The sequence below is a fragment of the Falco punctatus genome (genome assembly GCF_963210335.1).
Source record: "Falco punctatus genome assembly, chromosome: 4".
In the NCBI taxonomy this organism is placed as follows: Eukaryota; Metazoa; Chordata; class Aves; order Falconiformes; family Falconidae; genus Falco; species Falco punctatus.
In genome coordinates this window covers 43,961,815-43,983,429 of record NC_137583.1, presented here as the reverse complement: position 1 = coordinate 43,983,429, position 21,615 = coordinate 43,961,815, and the positions used below count along the sequence as shown (strand labels likewise).

Genomic DNA, 21,615 nt, shown 5'->3' with positions numbered 1-21,615 from the left:
GTAGAATACTAAAATGGTTGAATACTTTCAAGACTTTTTCAGGAAAATTGTCTTTTGATCTTTTAATCCGCTGTGGAATACATGAAATGAGGGGCCTGAATCTCAACAGAATAAGCATTGTTCTTGCAACAGAGGCAAACGTAATTTGAGACATTTTCTACAACCAGTGAAATTATGAATGTCAAAAATGAATTGGATGAACATATTCGGTTAATTTACTGATAATCTGGATGTTTATTAATAGCAAGTACTTTCCAAGTCTGTGTCCTTTTTGTGCTCGGTCACATACTCATCTTTATGGGTTCTAGATGCTATTTCAGTAAGTGGATTTGAAACGTACTAAGAAAATGAAAAAAAAAACCCCAAACAAACAAAAGAACTTTTCTGGAACAATTTATTGTTAAAATTGCAGTACCAAATGCAAAAGGTTATTTTTTGGTTTTCACATCTTTACTATTTTACAAACACCAATGTATGAGACTTCATGTAAAAGCCAGATTAGTGATTTGGAGGAATAGTTGTAAGTGACTTAAATATTCTGTAAGCATTTCCAAAGCTGCTGCTGCTGCTATTATTATTATTATTTATCTCTCTTTCATTTTTGTAATTGAATACAAGTTGGAGTACAAACTTTAGAGTTTTGGGGAAAATGGTGTATGGACATGCAGAAAAAGGTATTCAGAACAATTATAAAGGGAACCCCAGTAGCTTTTCATGTAGGAATTTAATAAGATCTCAGATGTTTAATAGGATGCAAGAACAGCTGAAACTAAATTGGGCATATACAATATGTGCTACTGTCTACCAAACAGAATGTGCTGCATTTTCGAGGGCACAGAGAAACCGTTAGGTACTGGACTGCGGAGCATTACTGTTTTTGTAGCACACACCTGGATTTGGTATTGCTGCAGAAACTGACTTGAGATGGATTTCCTGCAGCCAACCTTACCATTTGTTTCTTAATTTTCTTCTTACCCCTTGCTGATCGGCTGCATGCCAAGAGGAGTCATCATTTAAAAACACTGCATCTTTTCCTGTCTTTGAAGCAGGTATTTCATCCCCAGTTCTTGTCTCTGGGAAGTGACTCTTTTACTTACAGTTACCGTATTGTTCAGTGAGCTAAATGTTCCTGTGTATTTTGAATCTTTGTCTGACTCCTACTTGTATTGATCCTGCGGAAAAAAAAGGAGATACTGAGCATTCCAAGGGTCTGACCGCTGGGACTCAGCCAATTTGAGGATTAGAAAGGAAATTTGCTGTAGGTGTATCTACGCACTTTATAGGGCAAGCCTGCATTCTGAAAGCATAGTTCTTGCCCTTCTGTTATGAGATGGAGGGAGGGATTGCCAAGTTAGTCTGACGTTGGGACTTAGCACGTTATCTCAGATGCAAGTCATCAATGCTCACTGTTCAGATTGAAGTAATATTTGAGACTGTAACAGTTGCCTAAATGCTTATTACCACTCTGTTATTAGAGATCATAGTCCTCACTGTACAGATTTTTCAAGTTTTCTAGGCGTTGACGAGGAGATCCAAGAGCTTTGTGCAAGTGACCTTCATTGGCAACTGTTAAGCTAACATGCTGGATGAGGTGCTTAAGCTTTTCAAGTGTCTTTTTTAGTGTTTCCTGACACTGAAGAAAACAAAGACAAAAAAAACACCCAACAAAACCAAACCCAACATTTGCAATTCTAGTATTCTTCCCACTAAAGATTCTGGTGTATTACAAACTGCTAGCTATATATATCACTTAAAATCTTACTGAGTTTTATACATGGAGAAACTTAAACCTAGGTGATTTGACTGTTGACGTTCACACCACGATTCTGTAATAAATTCTCTACTGGAGCCTGGTATTGCTAATATTTAATCTGGTGTGACTATTAATAATTTGATAACTGTATGGTGTATAGTGACCTAGGTGTGTGTGTGAATGCGTGAGTGATGTTAAGGTTAGCCATTTGACTTGGCCAGAGTTTGAATGCACTGTGATTCTTGAACTGGTTTTGCCAGCAGACTTGTAAAGTAACAGCAGATTTACTACCCAAGTGTCGTCTGGATTTCACAGTTTTGGCCAAATAAAATAGCAGTTCTAGTGTCTCAAGTGGCAGGGAAGTATGTATTTCCCCCCCTCCTAAGATTTTTCTAAGGAAATATACTTCGGTTTTTGAAGATAAAATGTTTAAAAATAAAAGAAGCGTTTGTCTTCAGCAGTTAAGAAAGATAGCAACCACCTACAATCTGTGAGAACACTTACATAAGGCTCATACATGGTACAGGAGTTCTCTTTTGCCAGTGCTGGAACACCGTTCCTATGCAGTTGTCAAGTAAATGTGAACCAAAGCCTTACTTGCAGTGCTGGTGCATATTCTGTTTTGATCATCTATTCTGAAGGTTAAATAGGAAAATTTTGTTCTAGTTTTCTCTTTACTACTCTTAAATATTTTGCTGACTTCAGTGTTTAAAAAAAAACAAACAAACAACCAAACAAAAAAGAACCAAACTGAAATCCTTTGGGACTATGGAAAGAGTAGAGTAGTTTTGTTTTAGTTGCTACAAATAAGATGGTATTATACTTTCCAACACTTTATAAGTGGAAATGTTTTTTGGATCAAATGTAATGATGACTCATGGAACTTAAACCTTTAGATGTCTTAGTTTCAAGGAAGGGAGTGGAAACCCCTGAAATGACAAGTGATTTCTGTCTGTCAGATTAGCCTTGTATACAATGGAGCTTTCTTGGATTATGCAGGCTAAAATATTGAGACTTTAATAGTACAGTTTCCTTTTGTAAATTGATTTTTCCTGTATGTTTTTATTGTTGCATTTCAGTTATGTTATTAATACATTTTTGTGTATAGGCCTGCTTAAAGTCGGGGTTAATAAATAATGATTGCCATCTGTAAATGCAGATAAAGAATATGAAATAATTCTTCAAGATGGAGGAAGCTTCAAATAAACAAGAAAAGGGAGGCAAATGTATTGTCTTTAATATAAAGTATGATAGTATCATGGTACATTAAATTCTAAATCAGGTTAAGTTTCTCACTTTTGCATGTAATGACTGGACAAAGTATTTATAGTACAGGGTTTGACTTTAATCAGGGTGAACTAATGTTTTCTCCTGCTGTTTTATGTGTTTGAATTGCTCATGTCCAAGCGATCAGTTCCCTTAGAAATGTCAGAACGAAATATGGCTTTTGAAAACTGAAGATAAATGGGAGATGTTCTGTATATCTTGAGTCTAGTTTCATGTGAAGTAAATGCTGCTGGCTGTAACCTCCAGCTGATGATAAAGCAATTGTGCGCACCTTCTCTAGCAGTTAAAATCAGCATGCTAAAAAAAGTAGTGGTTTATTCTCATACATAAAACAGTGTAAAAAGATGTTTACATAGTGATGTCTTTTCTTTTTCTTGTGTCTTGTTTGTTTTGAAAGGTATTGATGAAAATTATTTTTATTTAAGTTTCAGAATTACTTTATTAATTAATAAGGAAAACCTTATGCCTAAAACTAGTAATTACGTGGATGCAAAGTTTAGAAATTGTCTTTAGAAAGTTGAACAGCTGAATTCCATTTTTAGATTCTAGTGGAACAAGAGAGAAGAATCAAAGTAATTTTTTGTTTCCTTATTGTAAGTCTTCAATTTGTCGTCTTTATAATACGGCTTATGTGTTCTGTTCATTGATTCATTAAGGAGCTATCTTGATGATGTAGGTCACATACTTCTCCTCCCACGCCCCACCCCCCCTTCCCCGCAAGAAAAACTTATAAATGTTGGTAGAGGTATGTGTGTTTTCGTGTATGTTTGTTTTTGTTTTTGTTTTTTTTCCCAGGAACATCAAGAGAATTCATTGCTCTAAGCTTAAAAAATATTTCCATAGTCTGATATGGTAACAGTTCATCACTACAAATGAAAAGACATGAGAGCAAAATGTGATTTGAGATATGACTGAGGAATTTAGACTTTCTGGGACTTCTAGAGTGTCTTTCCTTCAAAGGTGATATAGCAACAGGGTTGTTCTAGTGTTAAAAGGATCATTTAAGTAAATACCTGGATTTTTAACAGCCTGTAGGTGAAGGGGCTTGCATCACCCTTGCAGCAAAAAATTGAAGGTCCTTCTGCATGTAGTGTAGTGTGTAGTGACCTCATCCTGCTCTGTCAATTGGTATAGACAACTGCTTGAGGAAACCAAAAAAGGCATCAGTTGTGGTATTTCAGTGTGGATGCTACAACATGTTTTGGTTATGCTTCCTAGAGTCCTGTGCCTGTGAAATTCTGTCATGGTAAAGGTTGGTGAACTGATAAATAGTAGATGCTTAGGCTTGCTGCAAATTATTTTTTTTTAACGAACAGCTTTCTTTTCAGTGGTTAAAATTGTTTATTTTTTATTTATTATTGTTTATTTATTATTGTTTATCCAAAAAGATTTAAGACAAGGAATTTGCAATACCTGAGACTTTACTGTGAATTGGAAACTTTCAAATTAGGGTTGGAGTTCTGCATTGAAGAAGGTGGTTTTAGAGGTTTTCTGGTGATCAAGTTCATGTACTGTATGAAACCCTAGTAAAAACTGGGATCTCAGAGTCACTATCAGTATCATCTGTGTTAGAGCAAAACAGCAAGAGGCAACACTCACAGCTTGCAGTAGAGGAAATTCTGTTTGAAGGGGATGGGCAAGGCATTCACAATGAGATTACCCAGAGTTGCTGGAATCACCAGCTTTGGAGATTTTCAGAACCTGACCAGACAAATTCCTGAGCAGCTGGTAGACCTACTCAGGATTGGGGGACGGACTAGATGGCTTCCAGAAAGTTGCCTTCTAACCCAATTTTGTCAGGTTCAAACCACAGATTCAGCATGTTTTGTGTGAAAAGTCAACTTGTTGTGAGTTCCAGTGCAATGCTGCAAGCAGTATCATTTAATATCTTGCATATAATTCTTGTGTGCCTTGTTCCTAGTTGAATCTGGGCAATAAAACCATGTTTATGTACATTCCTGAAATGAAAAATAAGAAATGGACATGAAACTGATGTAGCAGTGTGTTGTAGAAGTAAAAAAAGTGAAACTGGTTTAATTTAAAGCAAGATATCTAGTTGTCTGTCATGGGAAAAGTGTTAGTCAAAGCTAACATGCAACATAATAAGTGTTAAACCTTTAGTACAAGAAGGTATTTATATTAATTTCGTACTAATTTAATGGCCTGAATACAGCTAATGTGGTTTAATCTCTTTGAAAATTGACTCCAAGATGTAACTCATAGCTAATAAATTGTACATAAAATGCTGTGAATATGAACAGATAAGCAGCTAAATTTTCACTTAAATTCTTCTCTGAAGAGACTTGCTTGGTTAATAATGTACTTAATTTGTATGGATGAGTGGGAGTTTGAGGAGAGTGTAATGTCAGGAAATCGAATGAGAGCTGGGTAAATTATGCTTCTAAAAGCTAAGAACAAAGAAAAAACCCTTGCATAACACTAAGTTACTGTGTCTTCATTTAATATGAAAGCACCAGTTGGTAACTGGATAATAATGCAGAATATGTACTTTACCATCATAATTGTTCTACTGAGGTTTATTATCAAGCAGTACTTCCTTATATTTCTTATTTTTAAATTGGCACTTTCAGTAACATGGTTCTTTACCACTTTTTGTAGTGTAGGCCATTCGTCGGTGGTCATGAGCATTTTTTGTCATCTTGATGTTTTTTAATTGAAATATTTTGCATATGGTCACTGAAACACATGTTACATTTTAAAAACCTTTCAATACACACCCCAACATGTGTGGTATTTGTATTCAGCATCTCTGAAGTTTGAATTTAAAGTGAATATGGGCAAGCAGTAGTGTTTCTTAAGAAAAATAACTACAAATAAACAAACAATGTAATAATAAGACATTTCTTCATTTTTAGGGTTCTTAATTAATTGTTAATATTTCCTATTGTTCAATTTTCCAAGAATCCAGGGATGGACTTTTCAATTAAACCCATAATGATTTATTGAAATTTTAATGACTTGATAGAGTTCTGTGAGCTATAAAAAGCCTGTACCAGTAATTCATGCTTCTTTCTCTCCTCACTGTAGATTAAGTACCACATTAATGATGGAAAGGAAAGAAATAATAAATTGAGACTTCTATTCCACTCTGTAAACTATTTTACAATAAGTAGCTAGTATGCAATAAAATTAATTTGAAAAAATTCATGACAAAAAGCCTTCCTTGCTGGAGCGACTGAAGATTAACTAGTTCTAATAACACAATTCTGTGGTGGTATGAAGTCCTGTATTAATACCAGTTGATTTTTGATCCATGTGAAAGTTGTGCAGTGCTTCAAAATATTAAAAGTCATTTATATGTTACCATACATTAATTCAGCATTCTCTAGTATCAGCTACTGGAAAAAAATAATAAAAGTTTTGCTGATGAATGGGCTGTGTCCATTGCTAGAAGGGTAGGGCACAGGAACCTCCAGGCATTCATAGGGGCATTTAAGACTGTGTAATTTTTCTGCCAAAGAGACTGGAGAAACTGTCCTGCTTCTCAAAACCAAACAACTGTTTAATTGCTTGTAAATACATTGCGTAACTATATTTTTGCAAACACTTAATATCTGTGGGAAATTAGTAGATAATGTACATAATTTTAAAGTTGAATTTTGTGTGCAAAGGAACTGGCAGAACCAAAAACCAAACAAAAAAACAAGTAATGTGTCTCCATGATTTTTTTTTTCTTTATTAGTGTTATCAGCTATAGTGGGATTAAGAGACTGCTTGCTTTCCCTGTCTCCAGACAGTTTAACAAAATGGATCACTTGGGGACGGCAGATGCTGAGGATGACTCCGGATCACTAACACGGCTTGCTCCTAGTCCTCATAGCGAAGCAGTTGCACATGAGTTTAAGGAGCTCTCATTGCAGCCCAATCAGTACTTACCTCCTCTCAATGAACGGAAGAATGGTGAGTGCAAAAGTGATTGTTCTTCTTTTCTCTGCATTGCTTAGGTTTTTTCTGTGGGAATAATGTTTGTTTGATTTCTTCAAATAACATTAATTGACTCTCTTCACCTGCTCTTCCCAAACCACATTATGTAGTGCTACAGTGTTTGTTGTGAAATCTGTCCTGATCAGCTTTATCTGTCATGGTAACTTGTAAGTCTGACTTCAAAACACCAGCTGGAATGGTCTGTTGAGGCATATAGAATGGAATTGTTTAGATTTTTTAATAGTTTTAAAACCACAGCTAGTGTATAATAGAAGTATTAATTAAATATTTTTGAGGGTTGTATTATTATCAGACAAAAAGGGATCATTATCAAGAACAGGGTTTTTTATGCAAAAATAGTACAGAATTGAAGTTTCACTTTGTATCCCTGAAAGTTTAATTCACAAGGCTGAAAAATGAAAGAAAAATAAGATCTACATGTTGGGAATCTTTCCAGTATCTTTTCTCATTGTTGATGTTGGCATGGCAACTTAGAAAAAAAGTGTTTCCACTGTTACAGTAAGCATCAGGAGGAATTAGGTCTGAATCCATATGTAGGCTCATTTTTATTGGGCAGAAGGCAGGACCTTTTTTTTGATGTTTCTTTTTTTCTCACACTGGTATCTTCTAATAATGAAGATTTGTTTTCCAGTATTTGTAGTAAATAGTAGGAACACTGAAATTATTATGTTAGTTATTTGATTCTTTAAGCATTTTTTTAAATCAGTTTAGCTACAGTTATCAATTAATTCAGCTGTAATAGTATAAGCAATATTAAATAAGACAAGAACTATCTGAAAATTCTGGCTTTAAAGCAAACAACAACAACTATCTGAATACCCTGGCTTTAAAGCAGAAAAAACAGGGATATATGTTACTAGGCTATATATATATCTCAAATACCTGGGGACAGGTCCAAGTCATGGTATCCCGTGTTCCGGAAAGACGTGGAATATTGTCTATAACCAAGATGCTTCTGTTTACACAAAGAGGGACTATGTGGTGCCTTGTGTACACATCCTCAGTATTATATAGTACTCCCAAGAATGAAAAACATAATAAAGCGAAAATACGGTAGCAGAGAGACTTAGGCTTAGTATTACATAAATGTGGAATAACCGCCTCTTCGAGTACTTGAGCTTGTCTTGTACAATTACTTCCTTGTTTGTTTTCTGTGTATGCAGATCTTGAAACACAGAATACTATGTTAATTGATACAATATATTCAAAGTATTTTAAACTAAGGGACCTGCAGCTGTTTTATTAATATTTTGGCTCTGCATCCATAAGAATTATTTTTTGTATGGCAGAAGAAAAACCTGTAACTTGGGAGGCATTGGTTTTTGTTTGCTACCATTTGATGTTAAATTGATAATAGGTATGTCTATACCAGAAGTTTGTTGTAAGATAGCTTATATCATTTTACCTTTTTATCCAGAAAGCAACAGAAACATCTATTTATAGAAAGCTATTTCATAATAGACCTAAAAATGCCAACACTTAACTAACTCGTAAACCTCATCAACAAGAGAATGTAGTGGGTTTTTTATGCACCCTGTGTGTAACTATACCTCTGGGAAATCTGCTTTTTTTTTTTTAATTGCCTGAAAAACCAAAATGGATGACACAAGTATCTATGTCGAGCCTAAATAAGTCAAACTTCTCATTTCTGAAGGCTACTGCCACAAGAATGCACTAAATGAAACAGGAAAGATCCCTTAGGAGATGGATGGCAAGCTTGTTAGTTTCTCTTTTGCCAAACGTTGCTATGACTGTGTTAAGTACATATTTATTCCCTTCACTTAATTTCATTGTTTTGTTATCTTCCTGCTTTTACTAATAAAGATAAATAGTCAAACAAGCAGTAAAATTGGTACATAGTTAAACTTTGCCATGTTTGCTCTTTAGTCTTTCTTTTTTAGTTTTTCTGTATTGGACAGTTGTTGCTTTTCTTAGGCATTCTTCCCATAACTTGAAAATATTTTTGTGCTTTCATGAATTAGTGAACTAATTTATAGGTAGGTTTTGTATTGTCTTCATATATAATCTGCTTCTTGTTTATTTTCCAAAGAAGAGGCAGCAGGGAGAGATTTTAATGCTTAAGAGCTCTGGCTTGTTGAAGTAGCAGAGGAGATTTTCGTAAGTAAAGTGGTGGTGGGAAAATGAATTATTTGAGAAGCTGCCTCACTCCTCTGTGCCAGTTGACTCAGGAACTGTTACCCTGTTACTCTTTGTTATTTATTATAATTCCTTTTATGACTTAGGATACTTTTGAGCATCTCTCCATAGTATCAGGCCTCCCACAAAGATTTTAATGTCATCTTTGAGAAAGAGATTTCATGAAGTTCACATAATGAACAATGGCCTCATGTCATCTGTGTCTTCTGTGGCAAGACCAAGTCATGTGGCTGGGCTTGGCCAAAAGGTTAGGTATTATTTTCAAGGCCATTAGCACAACTCTGTTGCTTTTGGAAAGGAAAAGGCTCAACAATCTGCAAGGCAGACTGAGAAACCATGTAGTTGAGGAATTTTTGGAGGAGCACAGTCTGACAGACATGATAAAGAAGTGTTTGATGGACACGGATGTGATTTCCTATCCTTTTCAGTTTTATAGATCTTTCTAATGTTGTTTAAGCATCCTGCCACTGAGAGAATGCTGCTTTAGTAGTATTCAAATAATTCCTAAATTAACTTAAGGGGAGCCTCTTAGTTTTTCTCCTGTCCTTATAGGAAATACCTGACAGTATTTGACTTTATTCTGGCTGGCAGCTTTTTTTCCTGGAAGAAATGGACGTTTGTGTTCAATTTGCTTTCTTAAAACAACAGAAAGAGGTTTGGGCACTGTCATCCTCCAGAGCACCCAAACTATTGCTCAGCCGTAATTTCAGATGTAGTGATTTTGGATAATTTGGTTTAAAACAAATTTTTGATAGAAATTATGAAAGAGGAAAATTTGTAAAAGTAAAATTTGAACTTGATGGATTCATACTAAAAGTAGCTTTACTACTCTTTGTTTTTACTTTTTACCAAAATTGCATTTCTTTAGGAGTGTTTTAACCTGTCACTATTTTATAGAGTCTGTCCACATAAGCGATATCAGTATACAGAAATACAGTGGCACTTCATAAAAAAATTCTGAAATGTTTAAAGGGTTTTTGTTAAATATTTTTATGCAGGAAGTATTGTGCTTACTATATGCTCTGATAGTGATCCTTCAAACCTTTTGTTTACTTGAATGAGTATTTTGGCAGTAGTCCGGTAGAAGGCTGAAATATTCTTCTGTTGTTCTGCATACCGTTGTTAAGCTGGCTTGCACAGGTTAGTACAGAAATTGCATTTAAGGCTTTTCCAACGACAGTAGAAGTGTGGGAGGCTTATTGCTTTGCTTTGGTTTTGTTTACCGTGGAGGTAATTGCAGCAGCTAAGAGAAACCTACAATGACATTGCAGGCTCGTGCCTGGTGAGCCAACAGTCATTTGAGATGTTACCACCTTGTCTTTTTTGTACGCTTTACTCCTCTTCCCCTGCCTTGTCTGCCCCCAGAGATCATAGTCATACAGTAAAGCTGGCATAAGAGTTCAAGTGAGCATAGCTCAGTACTTTTTGCTGCAAAATCTCATGGTTTAGACGTAAGCTCCAGTGGAACTGTTGTCCCTTGAGTTGGCAAAGGAACACCTAAATGCTTTGCCAACGCTGTTGAAGAGGCTGTACCTTCCAGTAGAGGGATCAATAACAAACAGTTGGAGGCAACAGCATCTTCACCTTCTCCAGCCATTTACTACACGCAGATGTTTACTCCCTGAATAAAGACAAACTAATAATTCCATGGGGTCGGGGGTAGGGTAGCAACATATTCTTGTCTTCTCGAATGTCATTTTTCAGACAGATGTCTCCCATCATAAAAAGTCAGTGAAACACAAATACTAACCAATTTATGTTTCATATTTCAGTAGGAGGACAAATAATGGGAGTTTTCAAGCTGATTTGCTAGATAAAGGTTTTATTGCAGGGCTGAAATACTTCAACTGAACCATCTGTAAAGTAAACACTGTAATTGTTTGGGGTTAGAACAACAAACTGTTTGTAGAAGGTAACATTGTGTATGTATTTGGGTGTAAAACCAAAGAAGCATCTTTCCAGGATGTTGTTTCCAGGTGTCTTCTGGACTGTCACAGTTTTAAGATTCCCCTTTTTCTTTTGAGCTCTTTTCAAATTAATGGCCGTGGGCAATACTGGATTGCTAATGAAATTAATTTCAGTTTCTCATTAGTCTACATCTTTCTGGATAATTAGGCAACACATACAATGTATTGAGCATGTAAATTTGTGCCATTTATTGCAGCATATTGCTGTGCCTGTTCTCTGGAGGCCAACTCTTGTTCTGCTTGCCAAAACCAGCAAGTTACCTCTTCATTGATTCTGCTTTTCACACTTGCCACCTACTGAGTGGACACTGAAGACACACCTTCCACAGTCTAATGGCAACCACTGGTGTATAGTCGATGTCTGCCATGTGAGGACTTTGGCTCCTCACATGAATGGAGTTTGAGAAACAGAACGTTTTGGCATTAAGAGGCTCTTAAGTTTGTATCTCTGCCTGAAGGATGCCAGGTTGTGTGCACTGCATTTGCTTTCTTGGACAAGATGCTGTGTCCTTAGGAAGGGCAGTGGTTGGTGGCGAAGAAAAGTGACAGAGATGAGGCTCTTCTTTGGGAGCAGGAGGGAGAAAATTGATGACTAGGTGTTGTTTAGTTGGACTGCAGCAGAGGAAGAATGACACAGTAGCAGGCATCATGGCACAGCTGAAGTACTAGTCAGAACAATATGCCACCCACACACTGTACCACAGTTTCACAAGCTTCTGACTGAGAGCCAGGAGATGGCAAGGGAGGGAAGGATAGGCTGTCTGCTGCTGACAGCAGGAGGGTGGATGGGCAATGATGCTGCTTGCAGCTTTCCAACCTGCCGTTTCAGAGGGAAAGGGTGGGAAGGGATTGCACATGCAGATACCATGAAAAAAAGGAGGCACTGCATAAAGCAGAGCTTTTTGCATGCTGAGTTAGTACTTGCCCAGAATTGGTGAGTGTGCCGCTTTGGCTGGTGCAGGTAGGTGTGAAGGTCTGGGTATCAGCAGCTGTGCAACCGCAGTTGTTTCAAAGGTGACACGTAAAATGAAAAGGTCCTAGCTTCAATGCTTTACAGCAGCCTCTTGGCTTTGCAGTGGCTTCCTTGACTATTCCACTGTGCCAGAAGCTCCTTGTGACTGTGGCTACTAGTTTTTGAAAAGGAGGCATATGAGTTACTCTTGTGCAGTCATCATTCACAGATGAGAGCCTGGTTATATTCTTGTAAAACGGGTGAGAACTGGTTGGCTCCTATCTGGGCCGTTGACTGTCCTTCAGCACTCTAGGCCTGCTTCAGCACTTTGTCTTAGCAATAAATCATTTCAGATTGTGCGTGTGCCTGCTCTGTCCTCTGCATTGTGTGGAGAAGCAGTTTTGTTCCAGCTAATGGGTGTCTAGTGCTTCTCTAAACTCAAGCAGACTAGATACAGGATTGCATTGTGGTTCTGTTTGGGGTTGTACTGGAGGGGGGTAGAAAAGGTTGTGATGTGCCTACCGTGGCTTTGCTAGGTCTTGCTTTTTGATGGCTAGCAGCTAATATTTTACAGCAGAATTGAGCTAATTGAGAAGAAAGCTGAGAGTCTTGAATGTTTTGCCAGGAAAAAAAAAAACAACTTGGGATGCAAACACGTTAAAGTAAGCCTAGTAAAATCTCTATAAGAAGAAATCGCACAAGGAAATGGGGGCCTCTGGTTGTGTAAAACAGTGACGCTCAGGAACAAAGATCTTGAGACACTGAAGGTCAGATGAGAATGACAGCTTCCTATGGGGCCACTAGAGCTTGTGGGAGCAGAACTGTACTGAATTAAGATGAAGATGCAACACACACCCCCACCCCCCCCCCAAACAAAAACCCAAACCAAAACAAAAAAACTCTAAACAATATATATATTGAGTCCTCCTAAGGGACCAGCTGAGCTGGCTGGGAGACAGGACAGTTCTCAAAATAACTGAATGAAATCTACATCATACTTAACCTAATGATATTGCTTAAATAAATTTGATGAACCGAGAACTTTTCTGGCATCCAGAAGAGTTGTGGGTAACTTAGTTTGCCCGTTATCTCTTATCTTCCACTCCCTCATTATGTAGCACTGATAGCAGGCATTCTTGGCATAGCTTTATGGCTTCTGAACAAATTCTTAATCCTTTGTGCAGTTAATAGATTTGAAGCTGCAAATTTGATACTAGGGGAATCAGGTGAAATTTGGGACGTTCTCCTTGAATCTGTGTACAACAGGCTTTTTCCACTCGTAAGATCTGCATTTAGACATGCATTTTCTTGTCTTAATGGTACATGGGGTAGCTTACTGTGCTTAGAAGGTGTTTTCTCCAGAGAGTTGGGAGAGATGAAGTGGAGAAAAGACAGCTAGTGGGAAGACTAGAGAACAACAAATGGAAAACTTAGTTCTGATTAAAGTAATAGATTAGCACATCTTAAATTCAACAGTTTCATAGTCGCTAAGCTGAAAGCAATGGAACCTGGAAAACAACATCCAGATATTCTGATGAACACCAGCACCCCCAGAACAACAACCAAGCAAACAAAACAAAACACCCCAAAACCTCAAAGTATATTCTAAAATACATATCTAGGTATAGAAGTAGTATACAATTTATATAAGTTTACAACAGAAGGGGTGGGGTTTGTATTTATATATAATACAGTGTATATATAATGTACATGTGTAGAATCGTTGCCCAGAGAGGTTGTGGACTTCATCCATGGAGATATTAAAAATCTGACTGGGCACAGTCCTGGGCAGCTTGTTCCAGCTGACCCTGCTTGAGCAGGCACTTGGGTGAAGTGATCTCAAGAGGTTGCTTCCAACTTCAGCAGTTATGTGATTTGTCTTTCCTTTAATGTTTTAATAGCCCATGGAACATCCAGTGTAAATATTCTACTAAATAATCCTTTGTAAGAACACACAGCATATTGTAATTAATATATATTTGTCTTTGTGTTGTGGGGTTTTTTGGAGAGTTTGGTTTTGGTTGGGGTTTTGTTTTGTTTTTATTTTTAACAAATAGTGTCGGTAGAAAAAACAGATGTCTTTTAATGTGTGGATTCTTTTGGTCTCCCTGTATGTATCTGAATGTTGTCTTATCTGTTAAGAGATGAGAGAGTAAACTGAGTAGGTACTGGTTTCCCAGTAAGTCTGTCTTTGTCATTGGTGCTGCCAATTCCCACAATCCTAGCATTCCCAGGGCATCAGTCAGTGTCGACAAGGAACAATTTTCAAATATTAAAGCATGTGAAAAGACATACAGGCCAAAACTCACAGCTCTCAAGGGACTATGACCTCTTAAATGAAATATATTCTGACATTTTCACAGGCTACATGAAAGAATTCCAGCAGGGCCATTCCGTTTGGTAAACTTCTAAACAAACATTCCATCATTTTAGTTTGATTTATACATATTTTTTTTTTAAATTATCTGCTTATTGTGAATAGATTAACATGGGAGACATGACCTGTGACTGACTCAATTTAAGGCATCTGGTATATATGAAAAGATCCTGTTGGAGGGCTTGGCATTTGAGTGATTACAGGAGATATGTAAAGTATGTTTTCCTTAAAAGAGATCTCGATCAAACTGTCTTATTGTGACTTCCCCCCCCCTCCCCCCACCCTCCCCCCGAAATTCCTTGTGGATAACTAAATGCATAGCTAGAAAAGAATGTTAATTTTATATTCCACTGTACACTAGTTTTAAATTGTTAGAACTAAATTTTAGCTGTGTATATTATCGTTGAAATGTTAGCTTGTGCTACAGCTACTACAAGAAGGTAATGTAGTGCAAACAGAACTGGTAATGGATGCGCATTATTTAGCAGATGTGCCTTTTGCAAATCATAGGTAGCATGGTGGATGACCAAATATTGGCCTTTAAAAACTATATATGTGTACAGTTAAACATATAAAAATATATTTTTATGTATTTTATATATGCACTAATTAAATATTTATTTATTTATTTATTTATATGTTGGGCAAGGCTGAATGGTAGGCAATTTTTATTTAAACAGTGAACAATGCCAACATATGTCCTCCCTTAAAAGGAATTAGTGTGGGTTTTAGTGGGAGAAGAGAAGTAGAACATGCAGACTTATAAATTTCACGGTATCACGGTACATGTTTTGGATTTTTCTGGGAAGAGTAACTGAGGTAGTTAGTGACCATAATTTGTGTTGTTTGGGTCTTTGTTACCACAGTGGTGGAGAGTACAGGCACAAGTTTCCAGTCCTTCTGAGGTAATTCCTTAGTCACTGCATAGTACACAATGCAATTTAAAAAAAAATCAAAAATTACTTTTTGAAAAAGCAAATAGAAAGATATACTTGCTGTTTTACTACCAAAACAATATGAAGATTAGAGACTTGAATGTTTTGGGTTTTGTACATTTTTCTTAAATACAGGCATAAGACTATGTAAGATTTACTGCCGAGTTGTTTGACAGATGTCTTAAGTGTTTGAAGCGAGTAACTTGTGTACTGGTAGAGAGAAAAAAATAGTTGTGGGTTTTTTAAACAAAACAAGAAAGCAGAATAGAAATTTATTGTAAGTAGCAATTGGGGGTGAGGGGAGAGGGGGAGCAAACAAAACCCCTTAAGTTAACAGTTTGAGGTACCGTTCGTGCTGTTTAAAGAACTAATAGATTAAATTATAACAGGGGTTATTTAAATGAATGTTTTAGTTTGTGTAGTCAGAGCACAATTTTCCTATGTGAAGAAATCATTATATCATGATCAAGAACTGGATAATCTTAACACAATATAAAAGACCTCGAAATTCATCAAGGTGTGCCTAAAGCCAAGGTGAATGAGGTGTTTGAGTAATGAAGAAGCTTTTCTTCCTCCCCTACTTTAAAACCTTGTGGTAGTGAAATATATTAAATATCTAAGGCTATTCTTTTTATTTTTTTTGTCTAGAGTTCAAATTCGTCTGTTGGGTGGTGGGGTTTTTTTCTTGTTTGTTTTTTTTTTTTAATGGCCTTGCAAAGGATTGAGCTCCATATGATGTGAAGAGTTGGAATGTACTGTTAAAGCAATTGTTGCTTAGTTACCTCACGTTTAATGTGGTTGTGAAGTTGATCACAGTTAGTGATCTCACTCACCAGATCGCTGATACTTAGAAAGATAAGTGGCCTATTCTGAGTGGCAGACAAGCAGGCACTGTGGAGGGTACAGTGTTGCGGTGTTGTTCCCTCCTGTACATGATGATTTTGGCAAGTAATCTATTAGGCACTTTTCTCTTTCTAAATAATGCTTTTTCTGTGGGCTGCAGGTTGGCAGAACATTTGGAAGTCTGTGTTGCAGGAAGATGGAAAGAAAAAAACATTGATTACCTTAGAATAAAAGCAAACATGTTCGTGAAAAACTTGGCCAATACATTGCATATAATGAGATGTTACTGGATTCTGGTTTCTACGACTTAACAGGGATGTCCCATTCTGAAGCCTCTGTTTTTCATTTCACCCATTTGTATAGTATACAACTTAAATAGATTGAAATTAAAATGAAGAGGTGCTTCTACCCTCTGAAGATGGTTTAAATTCCACCAGATTTAATTTTTATTGAACCAAAACCCTTGTTGTGTATCTTTTACTTCAGCTTCTGGTTTTGATATGCTGATGCTGTGTGTAATTGGGTTTAAACCTGTAATTGAGGAATACGACATGGACTGCTTAAGATTTCTTTTCGCTATACTTAGGGTTTGTTGTTTGACAGAAACTAGTTTTTCAGCCACAGTTTTTGTTTGTAGCTCATGATAAGCTCCTGTGCAACCCTCAGTGTCATGTAGCTATTTGTACTGTTAAAAATAGCTCTTTGGAAACCGGTACTTGTTCACATCAGAGGGGTTATACATTCAGTGTTTACTTTGGGAATGAGTAGTTCTGCTTCCTTTATTATGAAATCTTCTGTATTTAAGCACACAGCCTGCAGCAGGAAGACAGGATGAAAAAATAGCAATTTGAAAAAAATTTTTGGCCGTTTTTTTAACGATGCCATCAATTTCAAATGACAATCCAAATTCCAGCTGCCTTGTGGAAACCGAACACAAAAGCATTTTAAACCAAGTGGAGTTGAAAAAACCCAAGATTGTTTTTTTATATATATTTTATATGTCATGGATTGTGTTCTATTTACTGTTTTAACTGTTAAAATAAAGAAAAAGCTTTAGAGAGTAGTCAAAGAAGAAACAGGTTGCTATGTAATTTGAATGGGAAAGTATTAAGTTTCCCACCCTTGAAGTCGTTCACAGTTCTTTTAAGATAAATGTGGAATTAGCATCCTTTAAAACCAACAGTGAAAGCAACTGCTGTACAAAGCAGGTTTTATCTGTCAAAACGGCGACCTTCAAGACAGATATACTATCTAAACATAGGAACTGTGTTTAAAGTACGGACATGGTGTTGGTAGCTGATGACAGGGCTTCTGCTCTTTTGCAAGAGCTTAAAAAAAATACTATCACATCTGAAAGTGGGTAAGTCAATACGAGAAGTATGTATGGTGCTTTAGGTGAAACATTTTAGGAGAGTTATGAATTTATTTCATTTAGCAGGGAAAAGGGAGCTCTTAAATGGCAGGTGGATTGGCTCCCTGGGGACCATGTGGAGGCACTTCGCCTTGATTCACATGGGACCTGCTTGTGTTTGGAAGACACCTTTTGAATAACCGAGTATTGTTAGTTAGCAGGCAAATTTAGTACTTGAACTTGCTAACCAGCTACCAGTGTTTCTGTTCCTTCTAGTACAGTTCATAGGAATGTGAGAAAGTCACTCATAAAAACATTCACTTTTCCCATGTTACAGTGCTGCAACTACAGCTACTGAGCTGGCGGTTGGGAGATGCCCCCAGATGCCTGTGAAATTATCTTTTAGATATTTTAGACTTCTATAAAGAATTTTAGACTTTTCTATTAGACGTGTTGAGACATGGTGTTGAGTTTTTTTCTTTTTTTGAAGCCTTATCACAAAAAATAGCAAAAGGATATTGTTGATCATGCAAGTAACCAGCCTATCCAAATGATCAGTTGAGCTTGGATTCATGTGTATTCAGGAATGCAGGGAGGACAAGACGGTGTTGGAATATGAGGGGTTTTTTGGGTTGGGTTTTTTTGTGACATGGGAGGACATTCTTCATGCAGGGACATGGGCAGAATATCCCTGGGCAGAATATCCAGGCATTCTCAATATTCACAGTCTAACTGGATCTGAACAAAACCTGTTTTCTTCTTCCAAGGTGTATCTTTTCTTCCTCTTTAGTTATTCTGTCTGCCCCCACTCCAGCTATTCAGTATTGCATAGCGTTTATTGGCCAGTAGTTGGTTACATGGAAACTATGCAGCATCCTTTTGACCATTCGTCTCTCCTAATCTGCACAAGAATTTCATCATGCTTATTGCCCACAATTCTGTGATTCCTGCTTTGCTTGATAAAGTTAGTTGCAAATTACTTTTAAGACTTCCATCAGACTTCTTAAAGGTGTTGTAAAATATTTATCTGCATGTTAGGTTGTATTGAACTGGGAGGTGAATTTGAAGCAAATTATTAGGCTTAACTCCAAGGGGCTGAAGCATAAGCCTGTTCATTTCTGTAAATTCTGCTGTGGAGTGGGTGCCCTTGAAAAAGAGGAGTGGATTGCAGGAACTCCATGCTCCTGAAGCAGCTCATCTTTCTGAGCAGGTGGGAAATGTTCATGAAGGCTTGAACTGCTGTTACCCAGCTGCTACTACTGTGATCCAGTGTTCACTTTAAGCACTGGACATTCTTACATAAAGCACTGTAAACAGACAGGAAAGCATAGAACTACCTTCAGAATGATGAAATTTTAAAGAAAATTTATTACTCCTTGTGTCTTTTAATTGCACGGTTCTTTATTAGTATGCTGACTTTTTAAATTTCAAAATACTCTGTTCTCTGAATTATTTTGAAATTGCTTCAGACCAAAGTACCAATTTTTCAGGAAACATGTGAAGTGCACTGTACACTTCCCATAAAACAATTTCTGCTGTTACATATTGTTATACTGTTAGAATATTATTAATCCATCTAAACTGTTAATCTCTCTGCTGGCACAAGGAAAATGTAGAGTTAAAATCTGGTGTATTCATAATTGTGTGAAATGCTATTTATTGGCTGTGTCAGATTTTTGTATAGGTTTCTTAAGCAGTATGTGTTTGTATTCTGTATACCTGGATTATTTTGTGTTTTCTGAATCAGTGGAGTTTCGCAGCAGTAATTTTGTTTCTTATGCACAGTAAGTGTTGCAGTTGCAGGCAGTGAGGAAGTTAATTTGATTTATGAAGGGGTTCTTCGACAGTGATTTTTTTTTCTTGTGTCAGTAAAAATCACTGCAGAAGCAGATGTATTGGAATAGTCTGTAATTCATATTTAAGCAAAATGTAATTAAGCTGATAATTTTTTAATACAAATTATATGCAAACAAATCTTTAGGGTGGGAGAGCTGCCTCAATTAATTTGTTCTGCAAGAGTTTTTCTTCTGCCTGTATTTTCAGCCCCTTAGATATCAAGTAGTTGATGCAGCCCTGCAAGCTCATGTCTCCTTTGAATCGGCAGTTCTCGGTAGACCTAGGTCTCCTGTCTCCCAGCAGCAGGAAGACAGGGAGAGGCTTTCAAGTCCTGCTGACTGTGTCACCCAGCCCCACAGACCGTGCTATCAGTTGCTTGCCCAGGAGTGCACCTTTAAGGTGAAAAGTTGGGATTGAATCAGTATCTTGTAGAAAGATATGAAGAGGCAAAATTATTTTTTTTCTTGTTTCCACTTTTTAAAATTCTGCATCAGATATTTGTTATTGTATATAGATATTTTCAGATCTGCTGCCATAAAAGTGAACAGTTTTTCTGAGTATAAATCTCCTTTGTAATTTCAGGCTGATACAGGGGTGCAGAAATTATGTGTAATAGTATTTTTAGGCCAAAGGGAAAATGCGCCTGCTAGAGTTACTTGTTGACATGTAGTGACTACTTAAAACTATGTATAGTTTATTTTCTCAAAGTACATGAAACGCGAACTAGTGTGCTGTTCCCTCACGGCCAATGCCAGGTTGGAGAGGATTCATTTCCCCCAGATCGATCTTCCAGGCTGACAGTGAAGTTGATGACTCATGTAAGCTAAGTGGGATATGCCGGAGAGAATGGCAGATCAGAAGCTGTGGGAGGAAATGCTCTTAAAACTGCTGGGAATAATGAGATGTGTAACTGCAATGCAAAAAGGAAAATAATAAAATACTTGGGGTTTATGTATTTACGACAAGGAACAGAATCTGTCTTACACTGCAAGGAAACAACATGGAAATAATCACTGGTTTGCCACTTCCCTCTGCTAGATAAACACCTCTGAAACAAGACCTAGGGCTGGGGCGGATGGGAAGGTTCCTCAGCATAACTTTTTGAAGTGCCAGTGTACAGCGTTGTTTACTGGTGAAACTAAATGAGTAATGAATGTGCCAGCGAGGCAAAGATAAAGTATTTCTGCTGCCTGCAGCAGTGTTCAGAGTGGCGGGGGAAGGGAGGAGGAAGGGGGAAAAGGGAGAAAGTCCTCAGCAGTGGTTTGTCTTGGGTATCAGCGAATGCTGCTCCTTCAGCAACTGCTGGATTTATTTTTAACTGCTTGACTCATTCTTTGTCAGATGATTGACCATCAAGCTGCATATTGAAACACAAATGTGCAGAGGAAGCAAGCGTAACTAAAGGAAAAGGGGGAGTGGTTGTCTGGGAAAGGAGGTGGGAGTTGGGAGTTGTGCTTCACATGCTCTGCGCCTGCTGTCTGAGCGAGTTACGGGCTCCAAAGCAGGCTGAGCGTACTACAGGTCAGCCTCGAAAGTGAAGGATGATGGCTGCTTTCGGCTGTGTAGAGGCACAGTTGCTCATTCCTTAGGAGAAGGGAGCTAGAGGCAGTGATCGGGACAGCAGTGTACTGCTTGGAGACAAATTAATATATTTTTTTTCCTATGCTGGATGTTGCTATTCGAAAGGATTCTCATCATGATCGATAGCTCCAAGAAGCAGCACCAGGGCTTTACCGAGATTTTACCTGCAGGAGATGTTAAGCCACTGAAGGAGAAGGAATGCCTTGAGGTGAACAGCCAGAAAAGTCTCAAGGAAGGTCAGTCGCTGGCTGGGGGACAGCAAATGTGGAAGTACTGGGCCGTTCAGTTCACCAGGATTTGTGGTGTAATGCTGTATGTTAGGAAGAATTTTTGTACATTAAATGAGGTATTGTTTTCCCTCTTTAACAAATTTCTAAAAGCTAAATTTAGAATTTACTTGAGACTATTAAAATAATGATGAAGATAGCTTGATAGAAATATTAGTGTGAAGAAAAATGAGGTAAGATTAAGTACTCTTTTTCAGATTAGCACTTGGTGCTGAATTCATGAAGTACTCTGAAATTCCCCTGTAAATATTGCACAAAATGCTTCAAATGTCACTACTGAAATAAATATAATGAAATAAATGTCATTAAGTGTGACACTACTA

General features: G+C 37.3%; 1 protein-coding gene across 9 annotated transcripts in view; it reads left to right on the top strand.

Annotated features, from left to right (window-relative positions):
• The window catches only part of MRTFB (myocardin related transcription factor B), a gene marked incomplete at its 5' end in the record, with an annotated part of 85,656 nt that overhangs the window by 16,995 nt on the left and 47,046 nt on the right, over positions 1–21,615 (top strand). For 7 of the 9 annotated variants that reach the window (XM_080386823.1, XM_080386825.1, XM_080386826.1 and 4 more), the window contains one exon: positions 6,795–6,961. In XM_080386823.1, the coding sequence (XP_080242949.1) occupies positions 6,808–6,961 (154 nt within the window). Of the gene's footprint in view, positions 1–6,743; positions 6,962–21,093; positions 21,242–21,615 lie in introns of those variants that run through there. The other 2 variants (XM_080386822.1, XM_080386824.1) reach the window with 2 other exon arrangements.